Source organism: Periophthalmus magnuspinnatus, chromosome 7 (assembly GCF_009829125.3).
Source record: "Periophthalmus magnuspinnatus isolate fPerMag1 chromosome 7, fPerMag1.2.pri, whole genome shotgun sequence".
Classification (NCBI taxonomy): domain Eukaryota; kingdom Metazoa; phylum Chordata; class Actinopteri; order Gobiiformes; family Gobiidae; genus Periophthalmus; species Periophthalmus magnuspinnatus.
In genome coordinates, this window is record NC_047132.1 from 30560120 (window position 1) to 30582015 (window position 21896).

Sequence of the window (21896 nt, forward strand, 5' to 3'; positions counted from 1 at the left end):
ATCAAGGAGCGTCTCATTGTCGATGGAGATATCAGCTTCAAAGAAATGCAGAAAATTGGAAAAAAAGCAGCCAAACATCTCAAAGCAGAGTATGGCTCCGCTGGCTCCCTCCTGAGGGCTGCTCAAGCACAAGACACCTCAGCTTTTGAAGCAGCCGCTGTGACCCATCTCAATAACGCTCTGACAGCCTTCCACAACCGCCCCAAGTCCACCCTGTCACGCTTCTCCTCCAGAGTGAGGAGGGCGTTCAGTTTTAATTAGGCCCAATTTGACGGCTATGTGCATTTACATCCATTTTGATGGAAAGAACGTTTCCTTTAAAATGTTTTAAAATGCATATATTTGTCTACATAATGTCCACAACATAACACACTGAGAGACGTCCACAACCACCTCAAGTCTGCTCTCACAATCCTCCAGACTAAGGAGACTAAGGCTCTCATACACACGCACACACACAAACACACACACACAACACCGTAATTTGATAAAAATGTGCATTTAGAACCATTTTGATTGAAAGAACGTTTCTTTTAAAATGCGTTAAAATGCATATATTTGTCTGAATAACGTGCTGAAAGCTATCCACAACCTTTTCATTTGGCCCAAAATTTGCATTTAGTAACATTTTGATAGAAACAATGTTTCTTTTGAAATGTAATTAAATGTAATTTAATTAAAAAATAAATAAAAAATTGCATAACCAATGTATTGCTTACTGTTGTGCTTCATTCATGTGCTCTGAATGTATTGAATATTTCAAGTTTCAAGTGTATTTCTCAAACACTGAAGAATGAACAAGAGAAAAATTAAATGAGTTTACCTGGAGTTTTTGGGGGCAATGCATTATAGGTGCATTATCCATCTCAACACTCAAATATCTGGTCTTGTCAACATATTAGAAGAAGACAACACCAGGATTAATGGCACCTGTTTCAACTTGTTATGAATATTAAAGACACGTGTCCACAACCTCAAACAGTCAGACTCAGACTCAAACTCAACTATATATCAAGTATCAACTTTATTTTTTACGATTATTTTATCTTTTTTTTGCTGTAAAACCCCTCACCACACACTTTATACACTTTTCTCACACAGGCATTAACATTTTCTCACATTTCTCTCTCGTTTAAACTCTCTCAAAGTTCAAACCTTCGTAGGCGTCTTTGTCGGTGCAGAACGTTTCATCGACATTGTGGGTTTTGTCGGGGAGAAAACAAATTGCAAACGTACAGCACTTCAGAGTCACACTGCGATCCAACGTTTATGTAAATTTGTCTGAACACATTCTGTACTGTACAGGAGACACGGCACGGAGGAGACTGATGGACAATGGTCTACAGTCCAACAGCCAATCAGGACGCAGAACACAATACACGTTCATACTCTGTAAAAAATCATGAAAAATTCCACAAAAGGGACAACTGTAATTTAACACAACTTCAGAAGGTAAATGAGAAGGAAACAAGTATAATATGGTTAAAAGCTCTGAAAAGTCAATTTTGAAGCATAGGTCTGATTTTAAAATATTCACAAATCCAAATCATTAAATTATTATTAATGTTCAGATTTTTGTTGTTTGTTAATAATATTAGTAAGTTGTTTTTTTTTGTTTTTTGTTTTTTTTGCACTGTATAGCTAATAATATTAAAAGAAAATACATAAAATAAATAAAACTATGTTCAAATAATCTTACAAATGTTTTATCCCGTTGCTCCACACACTAAAAACTCTCCAGACTGTGACGGCATGCGGTCGGGCGGTGCCTGTAGCTCTGTGAAAATATTCAGTTCACTCCAGCAGATGTGACCCGCCTCCTTCCTCCCGTCGCCTTTAATCAACTCAAAGACACAACTCCCTGTCGCTAATAACACGGCTAATATGTCCTAATCTCTGGGGACACTTTAAGGGGGTAAAAGCGGAAGACGCCATCTGTCGTTGAAAGTGATAGCCCCTCGCCCCCCTCTTTTTAACCCCTCCTTTTTACGCATGCGTCCGGCACACTCGCGACGCGTGCCACGAAACCTAATGGGCCGTGACATTACATTACGCCCCCGCCACGCCCAGTCCTTTAGCCCGGGGACGCGTGCGCTTCATCGTGGGCCCCTCTGCGCTTCCTCCAGCCCCCCGGGGAGTTGGAGTAGAAGAGGGAGGAGGGGGCATGTCCAGATGGGTCCCGGTCGCACGTGCCGTTGCGGTTCTTGATTAGCTAGTACATCTGTTGGGAGAAGTGCTAGCCCCACTGCGGCCCTAATTGGCTCAATGTGGATTATTCCCGTGTCGCCGTGCCCCCCCCCCCCCCTCCTCACCTCCACCCTCTGCTCCTGACATGCTCCCGACGATAAGAACAAGTCCCCGAGGACGCGAGTACAAACAGGCTGTCCATTCAAAGTGCGTTTATCTTAGCAGCAAACAAATTAGCGACAAAACGCCTACTTGGCCGGCTACGTTAGCTTAATTAATCTAATATAACTTAATATTATTGTAAGACTAATTCCCTGTTGATCCAAGCGACATTTCTCAGACACAGACTGAAACACTGAATATAATAAAAAATAAAAAAATGATCAGAAGTATTATAATGATTACATATAAAATGATTTGATTATCTCCATTGTCAACCTCATTAAGCAGCGTATTTCAGTTTTGTTTTCTAAAGATACACTATGGAGCTTTTCCGGGGCGAGATCTGCCAACTACTCATCTCCGAATTGTGTCGCTTTGCCTGCTTTTTCCAGAGTATGGCATTAAACGTATCTGTTGTGCATTTAGCATTCAGTTACCGATGTTTTTCTCGCTCGAAAACACTTGTGTTCTTACAGTAACTGGGCTCGCTTTTCCATAGATCTGACCAATAGCTAGGCCTGGTACCAACCCCAGCTTTTCTACGTGGAGATAGATATGATTAATACGATACTGTGGAACATTCTAGGCAAATCTCCATGGGGACAAGCAAGAAACAGACACAATTCCATGTAATTTTAATTTCCTTTTCCGGAAATGTGCTGCATGAAATGTGTGTTTAGTTGGAAATTTAACCCACACACTCAACTTGATTAGCATAATTTAAAACAGTTGTGTGTGGTATTATTTTTGATATTTACTTTGACGCGATGAGCCGTGAGTGTCATTTTGTTTTGCTGATCTTCGTTCTTTGCCGTGTTATCTCTCTGTGCAGCTCCATGTGTCTAAAGTTTTCTGGACATGTAAATGAGACAAATCGTTTGCATCAGGCTGGACATTCGCCCGGGGCATAATTTTATGTAACCGGGGGGGCGGGCGACAAAATGCAAAAGGCAAATACAGAGCCATAGCTGCTTTAAAGTGACCTTATAAGGAGCTGCTAATCTACAGCGTATAGAAAGAGTCTGCAGAGCCACAACACACGAACAGTACACAGATATTAGGCCTTAAATAAACTCATCAGATTCATTGATTAGTTAGATGATCAATGAACAGTTTAATGAAAAAGTATAATCTTCAATATAAAAAATAGCAAATGTAAAAAAATCAAATCAAGACATTCATTTTATAAAGATAGAAATAACAGCTCGACTAGTTTGATAATCACTCGTTAAATGTAAAAATAGCCCACTGACTTTATTTATTTTGTATTTTTATGTATTTAAGTATATTTTTTTAATTTATGTATTTATTTATGTGTTTATTAAGGGGTTTTTTTTGTTTTGTTTTTTGTAGTTTTTATTTGTTTTATTTATTTGGAACAATGCATGCTAATGAACAGACATGAAGCCCCAGTTGTTCCAGTTCTCCGTTTAGCCAATAAGCTAAACCATTTACATCAATATAAATATACAGGGTGTCCATCAAGTCTGTTTAAAATAAAATAAAAAATATATTACAAAGGCAGTTGATCATATATCTTACTCAGACGTGTTCTGTTGTACTGTTCCAAAGTGTTTGACCTCATTTAATCCACCTCTACATGAGCTCCATTAGTCACATGAAGCATATCAAGACGGGACTGGATTTCTCACCGTGTTTCGCTGCAGCAGAATCATCTAATCGATGCTTCAATCTCATCTGTATCTTTGGCTTTAGTTCAGTAATGTCCCGTATCTTTGTTCGATTCACGATGTCTTTAACACAGCTCCGTAGAAAGCAATCCAGAGGTGTGAGATCTGGTCCATCCCTTAAACCCAAACTGTCTGGAAATGTTTGATTAAGGAACTCACTGAACACGCAAACCCCAGTGTGATTAAAAACTTTTAGAACCATGAACAGAATAAATCTAATTATTATATCTTATCACTTGCCTTTGTAATTACATTCTAAAACTGTAAAGAGACTTTATGGACACACTGTATAATGTTAAAAGTACAATAACAAGGAATTACAGAAATGTAGTGAAAGACTTTTGCAACAATTTAGTTAACCAATTCTTTTCTTTTTTTTTTACTGAAAAATGTTTTACAAATATGTATAACAGTTACTTCCTACTGCTTCTTCTTCATTTGGCTGTGTGGTAAAAGTGAATCAAATAGAGCGCTCATCTGTGCCATGTTAACTAAAGGTTCACAATATCTGCTTTATGATGCTTCTGGTTCTATTTCATCCCACCTGAAGTTCTTTCCAACACATTTGATAGTGAGTCTTAACCACAGACTGTACAAAGAGGTGGACTAAGTGAGTGTGACGTCACCCACAGTGTTCGGTTCCAAGTCAAATGAAGCTCATCGAGGCTAAAAGTTATAGGGCAAATTTGGAGACGATTTCCATATTTAGAATTCCAACCGCAAGTATCATAGCAACCAAAGAGCCGATCCAGAGCGAGGCTGTTGAAGGCTGTTGCTAATGCAAGCGGGAGCGACCTTGGGGAAAGAAGGTGCCTGATTTGTCTCTTATTAATGTTCATATCTTGATTTACAGACACAATGGCGAAATAAAAATACATAGGATGTAGAGCAAGAGTCAATGGAGCCAGAAGCGCACCCATGAGGACTTCCTGTTTGGAATACAGCTTGTGCATTAGCTTTGTCCATTTATATGAACAGTCCTTGGTCTAAGTCAACACTGCATCAAATGTTTTACAGGATGCCCCTCGACGAATGAAATGGTAACATCTACTTCTTGTGCATAATTATTATAGTTACACTTATATTTACTACAGTGTATAAATGTGTGGTACCTCTTACAGTTACATTTATTCAGTGTATAAACGTGTGGTACCTCTTACAGTTACATTTATTCAGTGTATAAATGTGTGGTACCTCTTACAGTTACATTTATTCAGTGTATAAATGTGTGGTACCTCTTACAGTTACATGTATTCAGTGTATAAATGTGTGGTACCTCTTACAGTTACATGTATTCAGTGTATAAATGTGTGGTACCTGTTACAGTTACATGTATTCAGTGTATAAATGTGTGGTACCTCTTACAGTTACATGTAATCAGTGTATAAATGTGTGGTACCTCTTACAGTTACATGTAATCAGTGTATAAATGTGTGGTACCTCTTCGTTGGGGGCCATCTCTCTGCTCCCACGGGGCTCGGCCGTGTCGCCCAGACTCTTGTAATAGTCCCCAGTGCTGGGCTGTTTGCTGAAGCTCCTCGATTTACGGTTTGAATCCACACGGCGCAGTTTATCGTGACCTTGTCCGACTGTGAGCTGAAAACAGAATCAAAAATACACTTTCAAATGACAGTTTTATTAAATGTCTGTGTAATCCCTCAGGTCTGATCAATAGTAACAGAAAAATTTGAATGTCAACTGGAGAAAAAGCTGACAGATTTGGGATATTCTTTTACTACAGTTTTACTAAATATACGTTGATACAAGAGGGATTTTAGTGTTTCGCTTCATAAAAATAGAACACACTCCAAGGAAAAGCAAAACTGTATATGTTAGTGACACAATCGCAATTTAATAATCTGGTAATGAACTTTTATACACACACCTGCACCTGTTTTTAAAGCTTTACATGGACTTGTATGCTTGTGTGTTTTGTTAGTTTTTCTGCTTATATTGTATTTTAAACGGGGAGCCCATGAAACAGAGAGTCCAAGTGTTCTCATTGATTCGAATGTATAAATAAAGCAAACGACGACGTTAAATCTGTCAACTGGACAAATCTTGTAGGAGTGAAGACGTTTCGCTGCTCATCTTCAGTTTATTATTTCTCAGGCCCCCATTTCTGTTTAAGGAAGTAGACTACATTACTTTGTTTACATAATCTCTCCCCCATCTACAACTCCATCCTCAGACTCAGAACAATGAGAACAATAGCAGGGTCGTTAAGGGCTGAATAGGTTAGTCTCATCTGAAACTGGAGACAATAGCTGTTTACAGTTTCAGTGTGGTTAGCCCCTCCCCTCAGATAGATTTAAAAGGCAGTGGCCACCAGCAGTAATCTGAAGTAGCGTCTTGGATGAGCAGCGAAACGTCTTCACTCCTACAAGATTTGTCCAGTTGACAGATTTAACTTCGTTGTTTGCTATGGATCAGACCTGGACGACTCAGAGTCTACACAGACATGTATAAATAAAGATACAATGCCTTATGAAGAACAGATGGTTTGTTTAGTTTTCACTCGTTTCTGTGTAGACTCTGCACATCTGATCGAACGACAGAAGAAGAAGAAGAAGCGGGAGGAAGAAGAGAGACCGAAACAGTGTGAGGGAGTCTTTCAGTTTGGTTTAAACTCCCCCATAATGAAAAACAAAGGGTCATTTGTGGGTTAATTCTGCAGCTTATCCACATTGTGTGACTGTGACTCGGTTTAAATCAGCTTTATCTGAACAACACAATATGGCACAATGTATTTTTCTTTACACTACTGGGATGTTTTGGGTTGTTTTTGGCCTATATGATCAGATCCATCCATCCATTTTCTTCTGCTTATCCAGGGCAGCAGTCTAAGCAGGGACTCCCAGACTTCCCTCATCCCAGACACTTCCTCCAGCTCCTCCAGTGGGACCCCATGGCGTTCCCAGGCCAGCAAAGAAACACTGTCCCTCCATAAAAAGTTGAACTAATCACTTCTATGCCTCATTACAGATGCAAACTCACAACTAAAGTGTTTAATTCTCCTGTTTATTTATTGCAGCTCATGATTTTGAACAAAACTGTAGATTTAGAATATTTTTTTATGGTTTAAATCTGCTCTAGTTTTTGTGTCAGTTACATAAATTAGTTCCAATACCATCGTGCATCGTCTATATTTACTTCAGTGATATATCGGACTTTGAATGTGTTGGTGCCGTGTGGTGTGTCCAGTGTAAACGAGACCCTTTAACCCTTTAACCCTTTGACCCTTTGACCCTCACTGTGGGGTCAGCCGGACACTCTCCCTTTCCACTGTCAGGTCTGGGTCACGCAACAAGATCCACACTTTCACGTTATAAGCTCTCATCTTTAGTTTAGCTTTTTGTTCTTTGCACGTTTTTGTAAATTGCGCAGTGGTGGAAGAAGTACTCGATTTTGTTAAGTAAAAGTACAGATACCAGGGCAAAAAAATAAATAAAAGTAAAAGCATCACATGAAAAAAATCTACTAAATGTGTTCAAGAACTTGAAAAATGTAGTTAAAGAGTAAAATGTGAAAGTATTTGATGGAAGAAGTACTTGGTTTTGTTACTTAAATAAAAGTGCAGATACCAGGGCAAAAAATAGTCAAGTAAAAATAAAAGTATCACATGAAACATCTACTGAAGTAAAAGTATTAGTTTTAAAAAGTGTACTTAAAGAGTAAAAAGTAAAAGTATTTCACGCAGATTGAGTCTTATAAAGCTTCAAATACAGTGATTTTGATACAGGCCCCGCCCCTTTTTAAACAGCCCTTTACTGTAACAAGATGCACATTTTAAAACATGAGCTGTTGAAATAAAAGTATGTGTCATTTTTAAAGCTTTTGTGTAAGAACATACAACCAAACCTGACCTCACACAAAACACACAAACAATACAAACAAACACCAAAATATATATCATGTATTTGTAATAGTATTTAAAGGTCCTATATTACACAAGACATGTTATAATGTTGTTCCTCCTTAAAAACAGACCTGGAGTTGTGTTTTGTTTCATTCACACATGTTTGAGAAACACTTTATTATTAGTCTGTAACATCTCCAAAGCTCAAAATGCTCCGTTCCACCTTGTGATGTCATGAAGTGGTAGTTTTCAAGTTAACAGCTCCTTTTAGCTTTAGTTCAGTAGAAAATGGCAATTCCAGACCTGAAATGATCCAAATGATTGTCAGGACGAAACCAGGACTAAACGAGGACTAAACGAAGACTAAACGAGGACGAAACGAGGACTAAACCAGGACTAAACGAAGACTAAACCAGGACTAAACCAGGACTAAACCAGGACTAAACCAGGACTAAACGCAGACTAAACCAGGACTAAACCAGGACTAAAAATGGAGAATCAGCGTTTCAGTTTAGTGAAGTTAAAACCTGGAACATTCTTCCTGAAGATGTGACACAGACCTCGACTTTGACAATGTTAAATCCAGGTTCAAACGTTTCTGTTTATCTGTGCGTATGACAGAAAGGGGTTAATTCTGCACTTTTCTTCTTTAATGTCAATATTATGATGATTATTTATGGTTCAATTTGTTATATTGTGATTTTAATGTCTTTTTTATTCTGTAAAGCACTTTGAATTACCTTGTGTACCAATCAAGACTATGGAGTTTAAAACCACAATGAAGCACTTTTTCCACTACTACACTGTTATAATGTCATTTCCTCATCACAAACAGACCTGGAGTTTATGTAAAATCAAACTTCAACAGGTCTTGAAGTATTTTTTCGAGCTTTGAAATGCAGGACAAACCAGGATTACTCAAACATGAATCAATCCGAATAAATTTGATTAAGCTAATGATGACAAAACACAGTTAAACTTTGCTCACAGCTCATAAAAGTGGATTTTACATGCGTTCCTTTTACAAAACAAAGACATTTTCCTAATATAATCTACTATTTACATCGCTGTCTCCAATATCCAATAGCTATTATGCTTATTAACCTTTTATTTTTGTAATTTCTAAACTAAACTGTTGCATAACTGGGTAAAAAGAAACACAAAGAACTACTGCGACTTGGTTTAAAGCAGCGTGATCTGAAAAACAAAATGGCCGCCATCATTGTTAAATGACGTGTACTTTGTCTTTGTGCTACTGGGAAATGTTTGGTTATGTTTTGGATATTATAAGATTTAATTTAAGCTGTAAAAGGCTGAATTAATAACGTCTATGTGTCATTATAGATGTAAACTATGTGCGTAAGAGGTTCGTTCTGCTGTTTATTTTAATTCTTGATTTTTTAACAATATAACGTCCAAACTCGACTGTTACATAACTGGACTGTAACAGGAAACATCGAGAACGTCGTTTCAAATCAGGAGCTGTGCAAACACACTCTGGGATACATAAAAAAAAAAAAAAAAAACTAGGCCGATATGTTAGCAACAATAGCAGGACTGACAGCCACTTTGCCTTTCAAATACTCCCTAAACATCACCCCCTCCTCCTCCTCTTCCTCTTCTTCCTCTTCCTCCTCTTCCTCCTCATTTACATCTGAACAGACTTTTCTCACGAAATGTCAAACAGGCTGTGTCTCAATGTCCTCACTCCTCCCTACAGGGGGCGCTGTTCAGCTTTAATGCCATTGTTAGTGCTGTTTAAATGTCCACTTGGTGAAAAAGTAGTGAGCTTAAAATTTCCCACAATGAAACTTGAAAAGTAGTGGACATGAGGGGGCGCTAGAGCGGTCAGTGTGGACCACAATGCACTTGGAAAAACAGAGGACAGAGACGAGTGTTTAACTGGACACAGCACGACTGAATGAAGCAGATAGAAGTACTACTACTGTAATACTAGTACTACTATAACCCTAGGACTACTACTACTATAATACTAGTACTACTACTAAGACTGATACGACTGAATGAAGCAGATACAAGCTGTTTAACTCAGTACTGCAAATACTACTACTGTAATACTACTACCATTATAACACTAGGACTACTACTACTATAATACTAGTACTGCTACTATACTACTTTTACTGATACGAATGATGACTGTTTACCTTCGCACTGCAAATACTTTTACTATTATACCTGTACTACTACTACTATTATTATACCTGTACTACTACTACTACTACTATTATTATACTTGTACTACTACTACTACTATTATACCTGTACTGCTACTATACCACTTTCACTGATATGACTGAATTAAGCAGATACGAGCTGTTTAACTCAGTACTGCAAATACTATTACTGTAATACTAGTACTACTATAACACTAGGACTACTACTACTTTAATACTACTACTACACTAGTATTACTGACACGACTGAATGAAGCAGAGAGAAGCTGTTTAACTCAGCACTCCAAACACTACTACTATTATACCTGTACTACTACTACTACTACTATAATACTAGTACTACTATGATACTGCTTTTACTGATACGACTGAATGAAGCAGATACAAGCGTTGGTTTATTTCACGGTTGATCCTGATTATGAATAAAACTCTTTTAAATAAAACGTTACTGTGTAAAGCTGCTAGTGTTAGCCGTTTGCGTTAGCCGTTAGCGTTAGCTTTAGCTGTTAACAGAGCGAGAATTTCCACATCGTTGATAAAAAAATGAAAAATCCAGCCCGTTTACGTGAGATAATCTTGATAAAAACTTGTCAGATTATTATTCGTCCATAAATACTTTCGCGCCAATCAGATTTGAGCTTTATTTATGACAGAAATCAAGTCACATGACCCTGAAAGTAGCGAGCTGTGAGTCCGAATCTCTATGAACGAGTCCTGTATAGAGTAGGGTTAAGGGCTGGGGGAGACATTCGCACACATCCAGGTGAGGCGCTCAAAGTCAAGAGGAAATAATGGCGCTCGGCGTGACCTCTGACCTTGGCTTAGCGGTGTCATGTTAAGGGTTTGGATAAGCCGTGTGTCGTTGTGTTGCCTCTCGTTCGCCGTCAAAGAAATGCGGCTCCAGGTGGAAGTGTAACACGAGACACAGACGCACCGAGCGGCAAAACAATACACAAAACGCACAATGGATTTCAGCTGCCGCCTCCTCCTCTCGTCCCGCGCACAAATACACGGACACACTGTGGGTTTCTGGGTATTAAATAGATCCGTCAGTCAGCGTGCGGCCATTGTTATATATTTGTTTTACTGTCTGAACACGGTGTTTGTGTTTCAAAGCCCTGCAGACCTGTTGTGACGTGAAAAAGTAACAGTTTTATGTGGTTTTACCCGTCGGACACGTCAAAAGTGATACACAGTTACTGCTATTTTAAAATCAGTGTGGAAGGTAATAAAGTACAAGTAGTAAAGTGCTGTATTTAAGTAGGATCTTGAAGTATCTGTGCTTTACTTAAGTACGTTTACAGTGGTACTTTCTACTCCACTACATTTTTGAACAGGACTGAAAAGTAAAAAGTACTTTTCATATAATTTGATGGTTATTTTTACCATGTTTGTGGAAACATCCGGACTAAAGTTTTCGAGTTCAAGTTTTGAGGAAAACAACTTTGAGGAAAACAGAAAATAAAAATTAAGAAATTGATTCATAAATATGTCATTTTGAATCAATATCACCACATTTACACTTTAACAAATGAACAACACTTGGTGAAATACTTTCACTTTTTACTGTTACATTTTTAAACAAGTACTTAAGTAGATGTGATACTTTTACTTTCACTTGAGTATCTTTTTACCTCTGTATTTTTTTACTTTAAAAATGTACTTTAAGAGTAAAAAGTTAAACAAGTACTTAAGCAAAAGTAGCACATGAAAAAATCTACTTGAGTAACTGTTTATCTCTGTATCTGTACTTTTACTTTTAGTCTTGAAGTACATTTTACTCATGAAGTACATTTTCAAACGAATAATTAAGTAAAAGTAATACATGAAAAAATCTACTTGAGTAACTGTTTACCTCTGTGTCTATACTTTTACTTTTTACGCTTAAAGTACATTTTTTAATAGAGTACTAAGTAGATTTTTTCATCTGATACTTTTCCTTTTACTTGAGCAACTTTTTACCTCTGTATCTCTACTTTTAGTTTTTACTCTTAGAGTACATTTTTAAACAAATACTTAAGTAAAAGTATCACATGAAAAAATCAACTTGAGTAACTGTTTATCTCTGTACTTTTACTTTTTACTCTTAAAATACATTTTTAAATGAGTACTTAGGTAAGTAAATAGTAAGTAAGTAAGTAAAGTTACTCAAGTAAAAGTAAAAGTATCACATAAAAAAATCAACTTAAGTAATTGTTTAAAAATAAAAAAATATATATAAGTACAGATACAGAGGTAAAAAGTTACTCATGTAAAAGTATCACATGAAAAATACTTCTGTATCTGTACTTTGTTTTACTTTTAAAGTACATTTTTAAACAAGTACTTAAGTAGATTTTTTCACATGATACTTGAGTAACGTTTTTCCTCTGTATCTGAAATGTCCACTTCTAAAACATTCAACAAAACACTTTTGTCAAAGTACTGAAATGACTAAAGTACTCAAGTAGATTTTTAGATGTGATACTTTACTTTTAATTGAGTACCTTTTTACTTCTGTATCTGAAACGTCCTCCCCTAAAACATTCAACCAAACACTCTCGTCACAGTATTAAAATGACTAAACAAACAGAATGTAAATTATAATTTGAATACTATAATTAGTAGGTCACAGACGTCTTTACTGTTTGGTCTTTACCGTGTACAAAACCTCAGCCTGTACTTTAAACCTCATATTTGTGTAGTATTTCAACGCTCCAGCTCCTGAATCCTCATTTCAAAACACAAATCTCTCCATCATCTTTACATCCAAAACCTCAACAAACATAACGCACACATATCTCCTGCGTTTTGCCGACAGTACGCGCCTCTTACCTGAGCGGCGGGGAGTTTTTCATGTACTCTGAGCGGCGTCCGACCCACAAAAAGCAGCTGTCATCAGATCCACGGCCCACGCAGCACTACACCTGTCACTCTACCTGCCCTCTCACTTTACCCCGGCCCTGCTCAGTTTCCTCCGCTCCACTGCGCAGGTACAATGATGTCACCGCCGCCCACGCACGGCCACGCCCCTCTGGCCCCGCCCCTCTGCCGCTGTATGCAAAGCGACGAAGTACAAGCCGTCCAACATGGATGACTACTCCGTCTGTCTCTTTCTAGGCTGGAAATACACAGTAGTAGTCGTAGTACGAGTCATATTTAGCATTTTGTTTAGTGACTTTGAATCCACTGTTTACAAATGCACCAAAAAACTGTGTACTTGTACTGTAAGAGTAAAAAGTTAAAGTACACAGTATATTTTTAAACAAGTACTTGATACTTAAACTTTTACTTGAGTAACTTTTTTCCTCTGTATCTGTACTTTTACTTTTTAGTTTTAAAGTACATTTTTTTAACGAGTACTTAAGTAGACGTAAAAAGTTACTCAAGTAAAAGAAAAAGTATCACCTCTGTATCTGTACTTCTAATTTTTATTCCTGAAGTACATTTGTTAAAAGAGTACGTAAGTAGATTTTTTCATGTGATACTTTTACTTGAGCAACTTTTTACTTCTCTATCTGTATTTTTACTTTTTACTCTTAAAGTGCATTTTTAAATGAGTACTTGATACTTTTACTTGAGTAACTTTTTACCTCTATCTTAACTTTTAGCCTTAGTTTTTACTCTTAAAGTACTTAAGTAAAAGTATCACATGAAAAAATCTACTTGAGTAACTTTTTACATCTGTATCTGTACTTTTACTTTAGTCTTAAAGTACATTTTTTAACGAGTACTTAAGTAGATGTGATACTTTTCCTTTTACTTGAGTGACTTTTTACCTCTGTATCTGTACTTTTTCTTTTTACTCTTATAGTACATTTTTAAAAGAGATTTTTAAAAGTAGATTTTTTAATGTGATACTTTTACTTGAGTAACTTTTTACCTTTGAAACCTTGTTTTTAACCTGGCAGCTCATTTCAAACTTCTACTGCATATTCATGAGCATCAGTTTGTACTTTCTAGGCACCATTTTGAAGACTTTTGAATTATTAGTCACTATGACAACGACCCTGATTTTTCATCTTTAAAACCCGAGGAAAACTCACAGAGGGACTGTAATATCCATGGATTTCAGAGCAAAAGTAATACAAATTTAAGTCGGTGTCATAGTAATTAATATTTTTTTCTTATCATGAGAAGCATTTTGAATTATTCTGTGTAAGAATTGTGCCCTGCCTGATTCAAAACTAAATATTCTATGTTTTTGAATGGTCAAAAGTCCTCAAGATGGCGTCCGTAACAGCGAAAAGTCCTATTACTGATTAAATACATGAAAAACAGCTTCGTCCAAACTATCCCGGTTACCATGGCGCCCAGCAGAGAACATAGGTGTGCGTTAATCTTAATTGTGTGTGTGTGTGCGTTTAATAGTTAATGAGGACAAGTCACCTGGGCGCGGGGGAGGGAAAAGGGGCGGTGCTAATTAAAAAGCGTCCCTCACGTGACCGACGGAGCTGCGCACGGCTCGTAAAAAAAAAACAAAAAAAAAACCTGGAAACTGCCTAGCAACCGGACACGAGCACGAGTGTGAGCAGAGTAACACAACCAAACCTGACTTTGCATAGAAAAACTGAAATAATGCAAAACAAAGCTCCAACAAACACCAAAATAGAAATGATCTGAGGGAAGTGAAGCATGAAATCTGTTTGTAATTCATTTATAATATTATTTAAAGGTCCTACATTACACAAAAAAGACTCTTGGGAGCTTTAATCCATGTTAGAAAGTTGTTATCTCATCAAAAACAGACCTGGAGTCGTGTTTTGTTTCATTCACATGTTTGAGTCACACTTTATCATTAGTCTGTACATCTCCAAATCGCAAAATGCTCTGTTCCACCTTGTGATGTCATGAAGTGATAGTTTTTAAGTTAACAGCTACGTTTTACCTTTAGTTCTGGAGAGATTGGCAATTCCAGAGTTGAAATTACCCAAATCTAGAGAAGGTGTGGAAAACCTTCACTCAGTTCACTCAGCGGAGCACTTCCTGTATCACCACATGATGACATCACAAGGTGGAACAGAGTTTTTTCAGTCTGAGAGAAGAACTCAGGCTAAATTTGGCAGGGTTTGTGTGTTAAACTTGTGTGAATGAAACAAAACAACTCCAGTTCTATTTGAGATGAGGAAACGACATTGTAACAAATCAGAAAATAGCGTAATATAAAAAATGGTAAAATTTAACACAAAACAGTCCAAATATGAACCAATTTCCTCATTTGAAAAAATTGTCCTGCAAGTTTTTTTTTCTTTTTTAAATTATTTTTTTCATAACATCAGAAAATAGCGCAATATGGGAACTGCCGATCTTTACAGGACAAAAGGTAATGGGAGCTGTTAATTTGAAAACTACCACTTGATGACATCACAAGGTGGAACAGAGCGTTTTGAGCTTTGGAGATGTACAGACTAATAATAAAGGGTTACTCAAACATGAATGAAACAAACTCACTCCAGGTCTGTTTTTGAGGAGGAAACGACATTATAACACGACTCCATTTTGTGTAATATCGCTCATTTAAAGCCTTTTTTCTGAACTTTTCCTCCTCTCTGAGTTGCTTACATGTATAATTTTAAAGTTAGAGATCTGATATGGCCGCATTAACGATCAGCCGTGTGTGTCTTGTTCTTTGAGACAGGAAAAGAAATGGGTAAATACTTAATGAGGTGAAAGTGATCTCTAAGGTTGATCAACTTTTTCGTAATTAAAGTCGTCGGTGAACTCGCTTTGTCAGACGAAGAGTTTGGAGAGTGTGGTTTTAATCCCTTGCATTTTTCCACTTTCGTAGATGCGCCGTTCCCTTCGTGAGGGATCTGGACTAGGCCTGCTGGAACAATATTATATTTTTTGGGGTCAATATTTATCATGTGGACATTTTATTTGAACTACTGGAACATTTTTTTTGTTATTTTTTGGCTGTATGAGAAGATTTAAGCTGTAAAAGGTTGAATCAATCACTTCCACGACTCATTACAGATGCTTTCTTTACCTTAAATCTTTACTTTTGTTTTATTGTTGGATCCTTTTTGACCTAACCTTCGTAGTATCATGTGTTGTTATGCAGGGGTGTAACTAAATGTAATGTAAAATAAATGCAACTTATTTTTAATCTTGTCAATTAATCGTTTCTCTTTTTATTACTTATTCAAATTTCAGATATTGCATATGGATTTACATAGATATGGAAAAAATGTCTGTGTAACTGTGTATCTCCTGACAAACTGATATTTTAAGACAGTCAGAACTTTTAATTGACCTTGTCGCGGGCCACAGAAAGTGACATGGCGGGCCGCATTTGGCCCACGGGCCTTGAGTTTGACATGTGCTATAGACACAACAGCTTTTTGACGATTGTGCACAGTTCATTCAATAAACCCAGACTTTTTGATTCAAGACACTTCTCTGTTGATTTTATCCATTCATCCATGTTCTTCCTCTTATCCGGGGCTGGGTCGCGGGGGCAGCGGTCTAAGCAGGGACTCCCAGACTTCCCTCACCCCAGACACGTCCTCCAGCTCCTCCACTGGGACCCCAACGAGTTTGTGTGTTCAGTCACGCTTAGACACCTACACAATGTTCATTTCTGTTAAGTCGCCAGAGTGATCAGCATGTTAATCCATCCATTTGCTTAATTTCCTTTCTTTTCATCAGTCTAAGCAGGGACTCCCAGACTTCCCTCACCCCAGACACGTCCTCCAGCTCCTCCGGTGGGACCCCAAGGCGTTCCCAGTCCAGCCGAGAGACACGGTCCCTCCCTCCACCCATTTCGGCCGCTTGTATCCGCGATTTTGTCCTTTCGGTCCTTACCCAGAGCTCATGAACATAGGTGAGGGAAGAACGTAGATTGTCCGGTAAATCGAGAGCTTTGCCTTTGGACTCAGCTCCTTCTTTACCACGAAGGTCCGATACAGCGACCGCATCAATTCAACAATCCAACTGTCAATCTCACGCTCCATCCTTCCCTCACTCAAGAACAAGACCCCGAGATACTTGAACTCCACCACTCCACTGGAGAAGTGTTGATTTTATATTTTTTTTTAGATTTTTACTATTAAAAATTCCACAATTTTGGTGTCACAAAGAGGATCTTTGTCTGGTTCTTTTTGTGCGACTGTGATCCGGCAGCTGGGTCCCCTTCCTGCAGTAATGACGAGGGCGTTTTTCTCACAGAAAAACGCCGGCGCTAAGGCCTCGAACCTGATCTTATAATATTTAAAAAGAAAAAAGGGGGAAACTAAAATACTAAAACACTAATGCTAACACTTTAAACTGAAAGACCTTGCCACTACTTGCTTTTAATTTTATATTTTCACGATTTTTACCATTAAAAAACCCACAACAAACCTAATGACTAAAGTGTTTCCCTCTGCTGTTTATTTATTGCAACTCATGATTTATTTTTTTTTACAATATTGCAGATTTAAAATAGTTTTTGTGGTTTAAATCTTGGGTTTTCGCATCAGCTTCATAAATTAGTCTCAATATTATCAATTATCATCGTCTATATTTACATCAGCGATACATCTACTTCAAACTTATCGTGACCGGCCTGATCTGAACACTGGGTTAATTACTGACATTATAATCAGGCCTGTCTCTCCATCTTTGTGTTTATCAACCCGAGGCCTGTGTGTTAATGAGCAGCTCGTTAGCGGCGTTTAAACAATAACATCTTTGTCCCGGCTCGGACAGAACATAGTGTGACGGGCGACTGATTAGACCCGAGAGAGGACGGGACGGACTGACATCTCTATTCTAGGGGTCGGAAAAAACTGAGACAAACAAATATTGTGTTTATTTGTTGGGTTTTCGTACTTCTGCAACGGTTTAGACGTGTGGAAAAAATAGTTGCGCCAAAAGTTTAAGGTTCTATATGACGCAAAATAATACTGTTACCTCATCAAACAGACCTGGAGTTGTGTTTTGTTTCATTTTGTTTGAGTTTATTATTAGTCTGTTACATCTCCAAAGCTCAAAACGCTCTGTTCCACCTTGTGATGTGACCAAGTGGTAGTTTTCAAGTTACCAGCTACATTTTTCACGTTTAGTTCAATATAGATTGGAAATTCCAGGTGCTGAAATGATCCAAATGATTCTAGAAATGAATGTGTGGAGTTTAAAGACACAGTGGAGCACTTCCTGTATCACCACATGATGACATCACAAGGTGGAGCAGAGCGTTTTCTGAAAGACTCAAACTAAATATGGCTAAATAACACATTTTGAAGTTCAATATATAACTAATAATATTGACTGACACAACCTAAGAGCAGATTTAAACCATAAAAACTTTTCTAGAGCTACAATATTGTTAAAAATTCATGAACTGCAATAATCATTCAACCTTGTACAGCTTAAATCTGATCATACAGCCAAAAATAACAAAAAATGACATAAAACTGACTCTTGTGAGCTTTAAGTCGTGTTCTAATGCTGTTACCTCCTCAAAAACAGACCTGGAGTTGCGTTTTGTTTCATTCACACATGTTTGAGTAACACTTTATTATTAGTCTGTACATCTCTAAAGCTCAAAATGCTCTGTTCCACCTTGTGATGTCATCAAGTGGTAGTTTTCAAGTTAACAGCTCCTTTTAACATTTAGTTCAGTAGAAATTGACAATTCCAGGGCTGAAATGATCCAAATGATTCTAGTAAAAGGTGTGTGGAGTTTAAAAACACAGTGGAGCACTTCCTGTATCACCACTTGCTGACATCACAAGGTGGAACAGAGTGTTTTCTGAGAGACTCAAACTAAATATGGCTAAATAACACATTTTGAAGTTCAATATATCGCTGATAAATGATAATATTGAAACTAACTTATGCTACTAACACAACCAAAGAGCCACAAAACCACAAAAACTTTTCTAACGCGACAATATTGTTAAAAATGAATGAGCTGCAATAATCAGTCAACCTTGTACAGCTTAAATCTGATCATACAGCCAAAAATAACAAAAAGTTCTATTTTATTTATACTAACCGTCTCAACCCGGGTGTGTCCCACTTTTGAATTCTGAACATCTCATCACTCGCTGTTATCAACCGTTCATTAAAGCTCCTATATGACGCAAAACTGACTTTTTTTAGCTTTAATCCATGTTATAATGTTGCTACCGTCTCAAAAACAGACCTGGAGTTGTGTTTTGTTTCATTCACACATGTTTGAGTGACACTTTATCATCAGTCTGTTACATCTCCAAACGCCAAAAACGCTCTGTTCCACCTTGTGACGTCATCAAGTGGACGTTTAAGTTAACACCTACGTCTACCTTTTACCTTTTGTTCAGTAGATATTGGCAGTTCCTGGGCTGAAATGAGCCAAATGATTCTAGAAATGAAGGTGTGTGGAGCCACATGACGACGTCACAAGGTGGAACAGCGTGTTTTCAGTTTGAGAGAAGGAAAAACTCAGCCTAAATATGCAGAGTTTGTGTGTTAAACATGTGTGAATGAAACAAAATACAACTCCAGGTCTGTTTGTGATGAGGAAATATAACTTGGATCAGAAAATAGCGTAATATAGAAATAAATGTTTAAAAAAATTTTGAAATTTAATACAAAAGTGTCCAAATATCACCCAATTTCCTTGCGTTTTTTTTTTTCTTTTGCAGTTTCTTTTCACAAATCTCTCATTATAAGCCGTGGATTTGATAATCTAACTTTACATTTACACAAAATAACACGTATAAGTTATATTTTTGGACAACCACACTGACCACGTGTAGTTTTCTTTTTGATTTAACAACAGTAATTTGAAACATCTTAAGTCTAAACTCTCACCTGCTTCTTCCCGGCGTTACTCTCGACATGCCTCAAGTTGCTTTTCACCTTGAGAAACTCGGCTGAAGTCTGGTCCTGCGGCGGCGGTTCTGGGGCGGGGTAGGCGGGGGGCGGAGGGGGCACGGGGCCGCCCGGTGGAGGAGGCGGAGGGGGGTAGGCGGGCGGAGGAGGCGGGTTTTGAGTCTCCGTCTTGCTGCTGGAGCCGGCGCCGGTGTCTGGGTTGAGCATGTCCATGTACGCCTGCATGTCGGAGATGGCGGACTCATTTGTACCTGGAAAAACAAAGACGTAGAGTTTTACACAAATGATTGATTGATATGATTATTTTTACTTGTTTATTTCCTCGTAATGGTAAATTTATAACTAGTTTTATGGCAGGACTTCTCAATACTGTTGAATGTTAAGCCAGAAATGTCAGATTTGTTTTGACCACTAGGGTGCAGCACTGGTTTAACACTTTGTGCATGGAGCCTGTATTTAAATGAGTCAAACCTTTGTAAAAAAAACACACAAAACAACATTACCACAAACTGAGATTCACCAAGCAAACATAACATTGTATAGCAATTTATTTAACATGAAAATCCCAAGTTAAAGTATGATTTTAGAGCATTTAAGTCTCCAAATTTAAAGGGCCCATATTAAGCTTTTGTCTGATCTTTGTTCTAATGTCATTTCCTCGTCACAAACAGACCTAAAGTTGTGTTTTTGTTTCATTCACACATGTTTAACACACAAATCCTGCACATTTAAGCTGAGTTTTTCTTCTCTCAAACAGAAAACACTCTGTTCCACCTTGTGATGTCATCATGTGGTGATACAGGAAGTGCTCCACTGTGTTTTTAAACTCAACACACCTTCATTTCTAGAATCATTTGGATCATTTCAGCTCCAGAATTTCCAATCTTTACCGAACTAAACGTGAAAGTTAGCTGTTGTTTTGAGCTTAAGAGATGTGCACAGACGACCGTATTTTCCGGAGTATAAGTCGCACCAGCCAAAAAAAAAAAAAGCATAATAATGAAGAAAAAAGCATATGCTAGATAAATGTTTAATGCTGTACTGTGAAACATTTCCGGCAAAGCAATAACATCTCCACGGAAATAAGCGAGAGGCTGAAAGTTACAGAAAGAAAGTTAAAGTGCACATATCACGCTGTTTTCTGATCTGTTTTAATGTCGTTTCCACGTCACAAACAGACCTAAAGTTGTGTTTTTGTTTCATTCACACATGTTTAACACACAAATCCTGCACATTTAAGATGAGTTTTTCTTCTCTCAAACAGAAAACGCTCTGTTCCACCTTGTGATGTCATCATGTGGTAATACAGGAAGTGCTCCACTGTGTTTCTAAACTCTATATTTGGATGATTTCAGACCTGGAATTGCCGATTTCTACTGTACTAAAAAGGTAAAAAGTTTAACGGTCAACTTATTCATGACATCACAAGGTGGAACAGACAATGTCGATGTCGTCCTGTGCCCTGATTTCGTTCCCGTCTTCCCTTCCTTCGCCTGTGGGTGGCTCCCGTCCTGCCGCTCTGTCCCTACAGACTTGAACTCTTTCTGCAGATGGATGCGCGTTAGTCCTGGACACATCAGCAGCCTGTCCGTCCTGTCTGTGGGAGTGGATCTCCTCGAGGTTTCTCTTTTTCCCACTGGGTTTTTTGGAGTTTTTTTCTTTCCGAGAACAAAGGTTTAAGCACAGGGGGCGCTCTGGGACAGTGGTTTCTGCAGAAAGAGGGTCTAAGGACAGGGGGGCGCTCTGGGACACTTGCCATTTGCTTGTTTTCTGTTGATTAATTTACTCATCTGTTTATTTTTCATTGTTGATTTTCTAAGTTTCTGTTGGTTAAATTAATCCTCATGTTCAATTATCAGGCGACTGCTGTTGTGATTTTGGGCTTTACGAAAATAAACTGAATTGAAAAGTGAAATTTTGAGCATTTTGAGCTTTGGAGATGTAGACGGATAATAATAAATTGTTCTTCAAACGTGTGAATGAAACAAAACATAACTCTAGGTCTGTTTTTGAGGA

The 21896-nt window shown here is 37.8% G+C and overlaps 1 protein-coding gene across 1 annotated transcript in view; it reads right to left on the reverse strand.

Moving 5' to 3' along the window:
• Positions 1-2074: 2074 nt before the first annotated feature.
• LOC117373058 (espin-like) overlaps positions 2075-21896 on the reverse strand; it is a 45144-nt gene continuing 25322 nt past the window's right edge. The window contains exons 7-9 of the mRNA XM_033968915.1: positions 19860-20131; positions 5481-5636; positions 2075-2212 (exon numbers count right to left, since the gene is read on the reverse strand). Coding sequence (XP_033824806.1) covers positions 2075-2212; positions 5481-5636; positions 19860-20131 — 566 coding nt within the window. The remainder of the gene's footprint in view (positions 2213-5480; positions 5637-19859; positions 20132-21896) is intronic.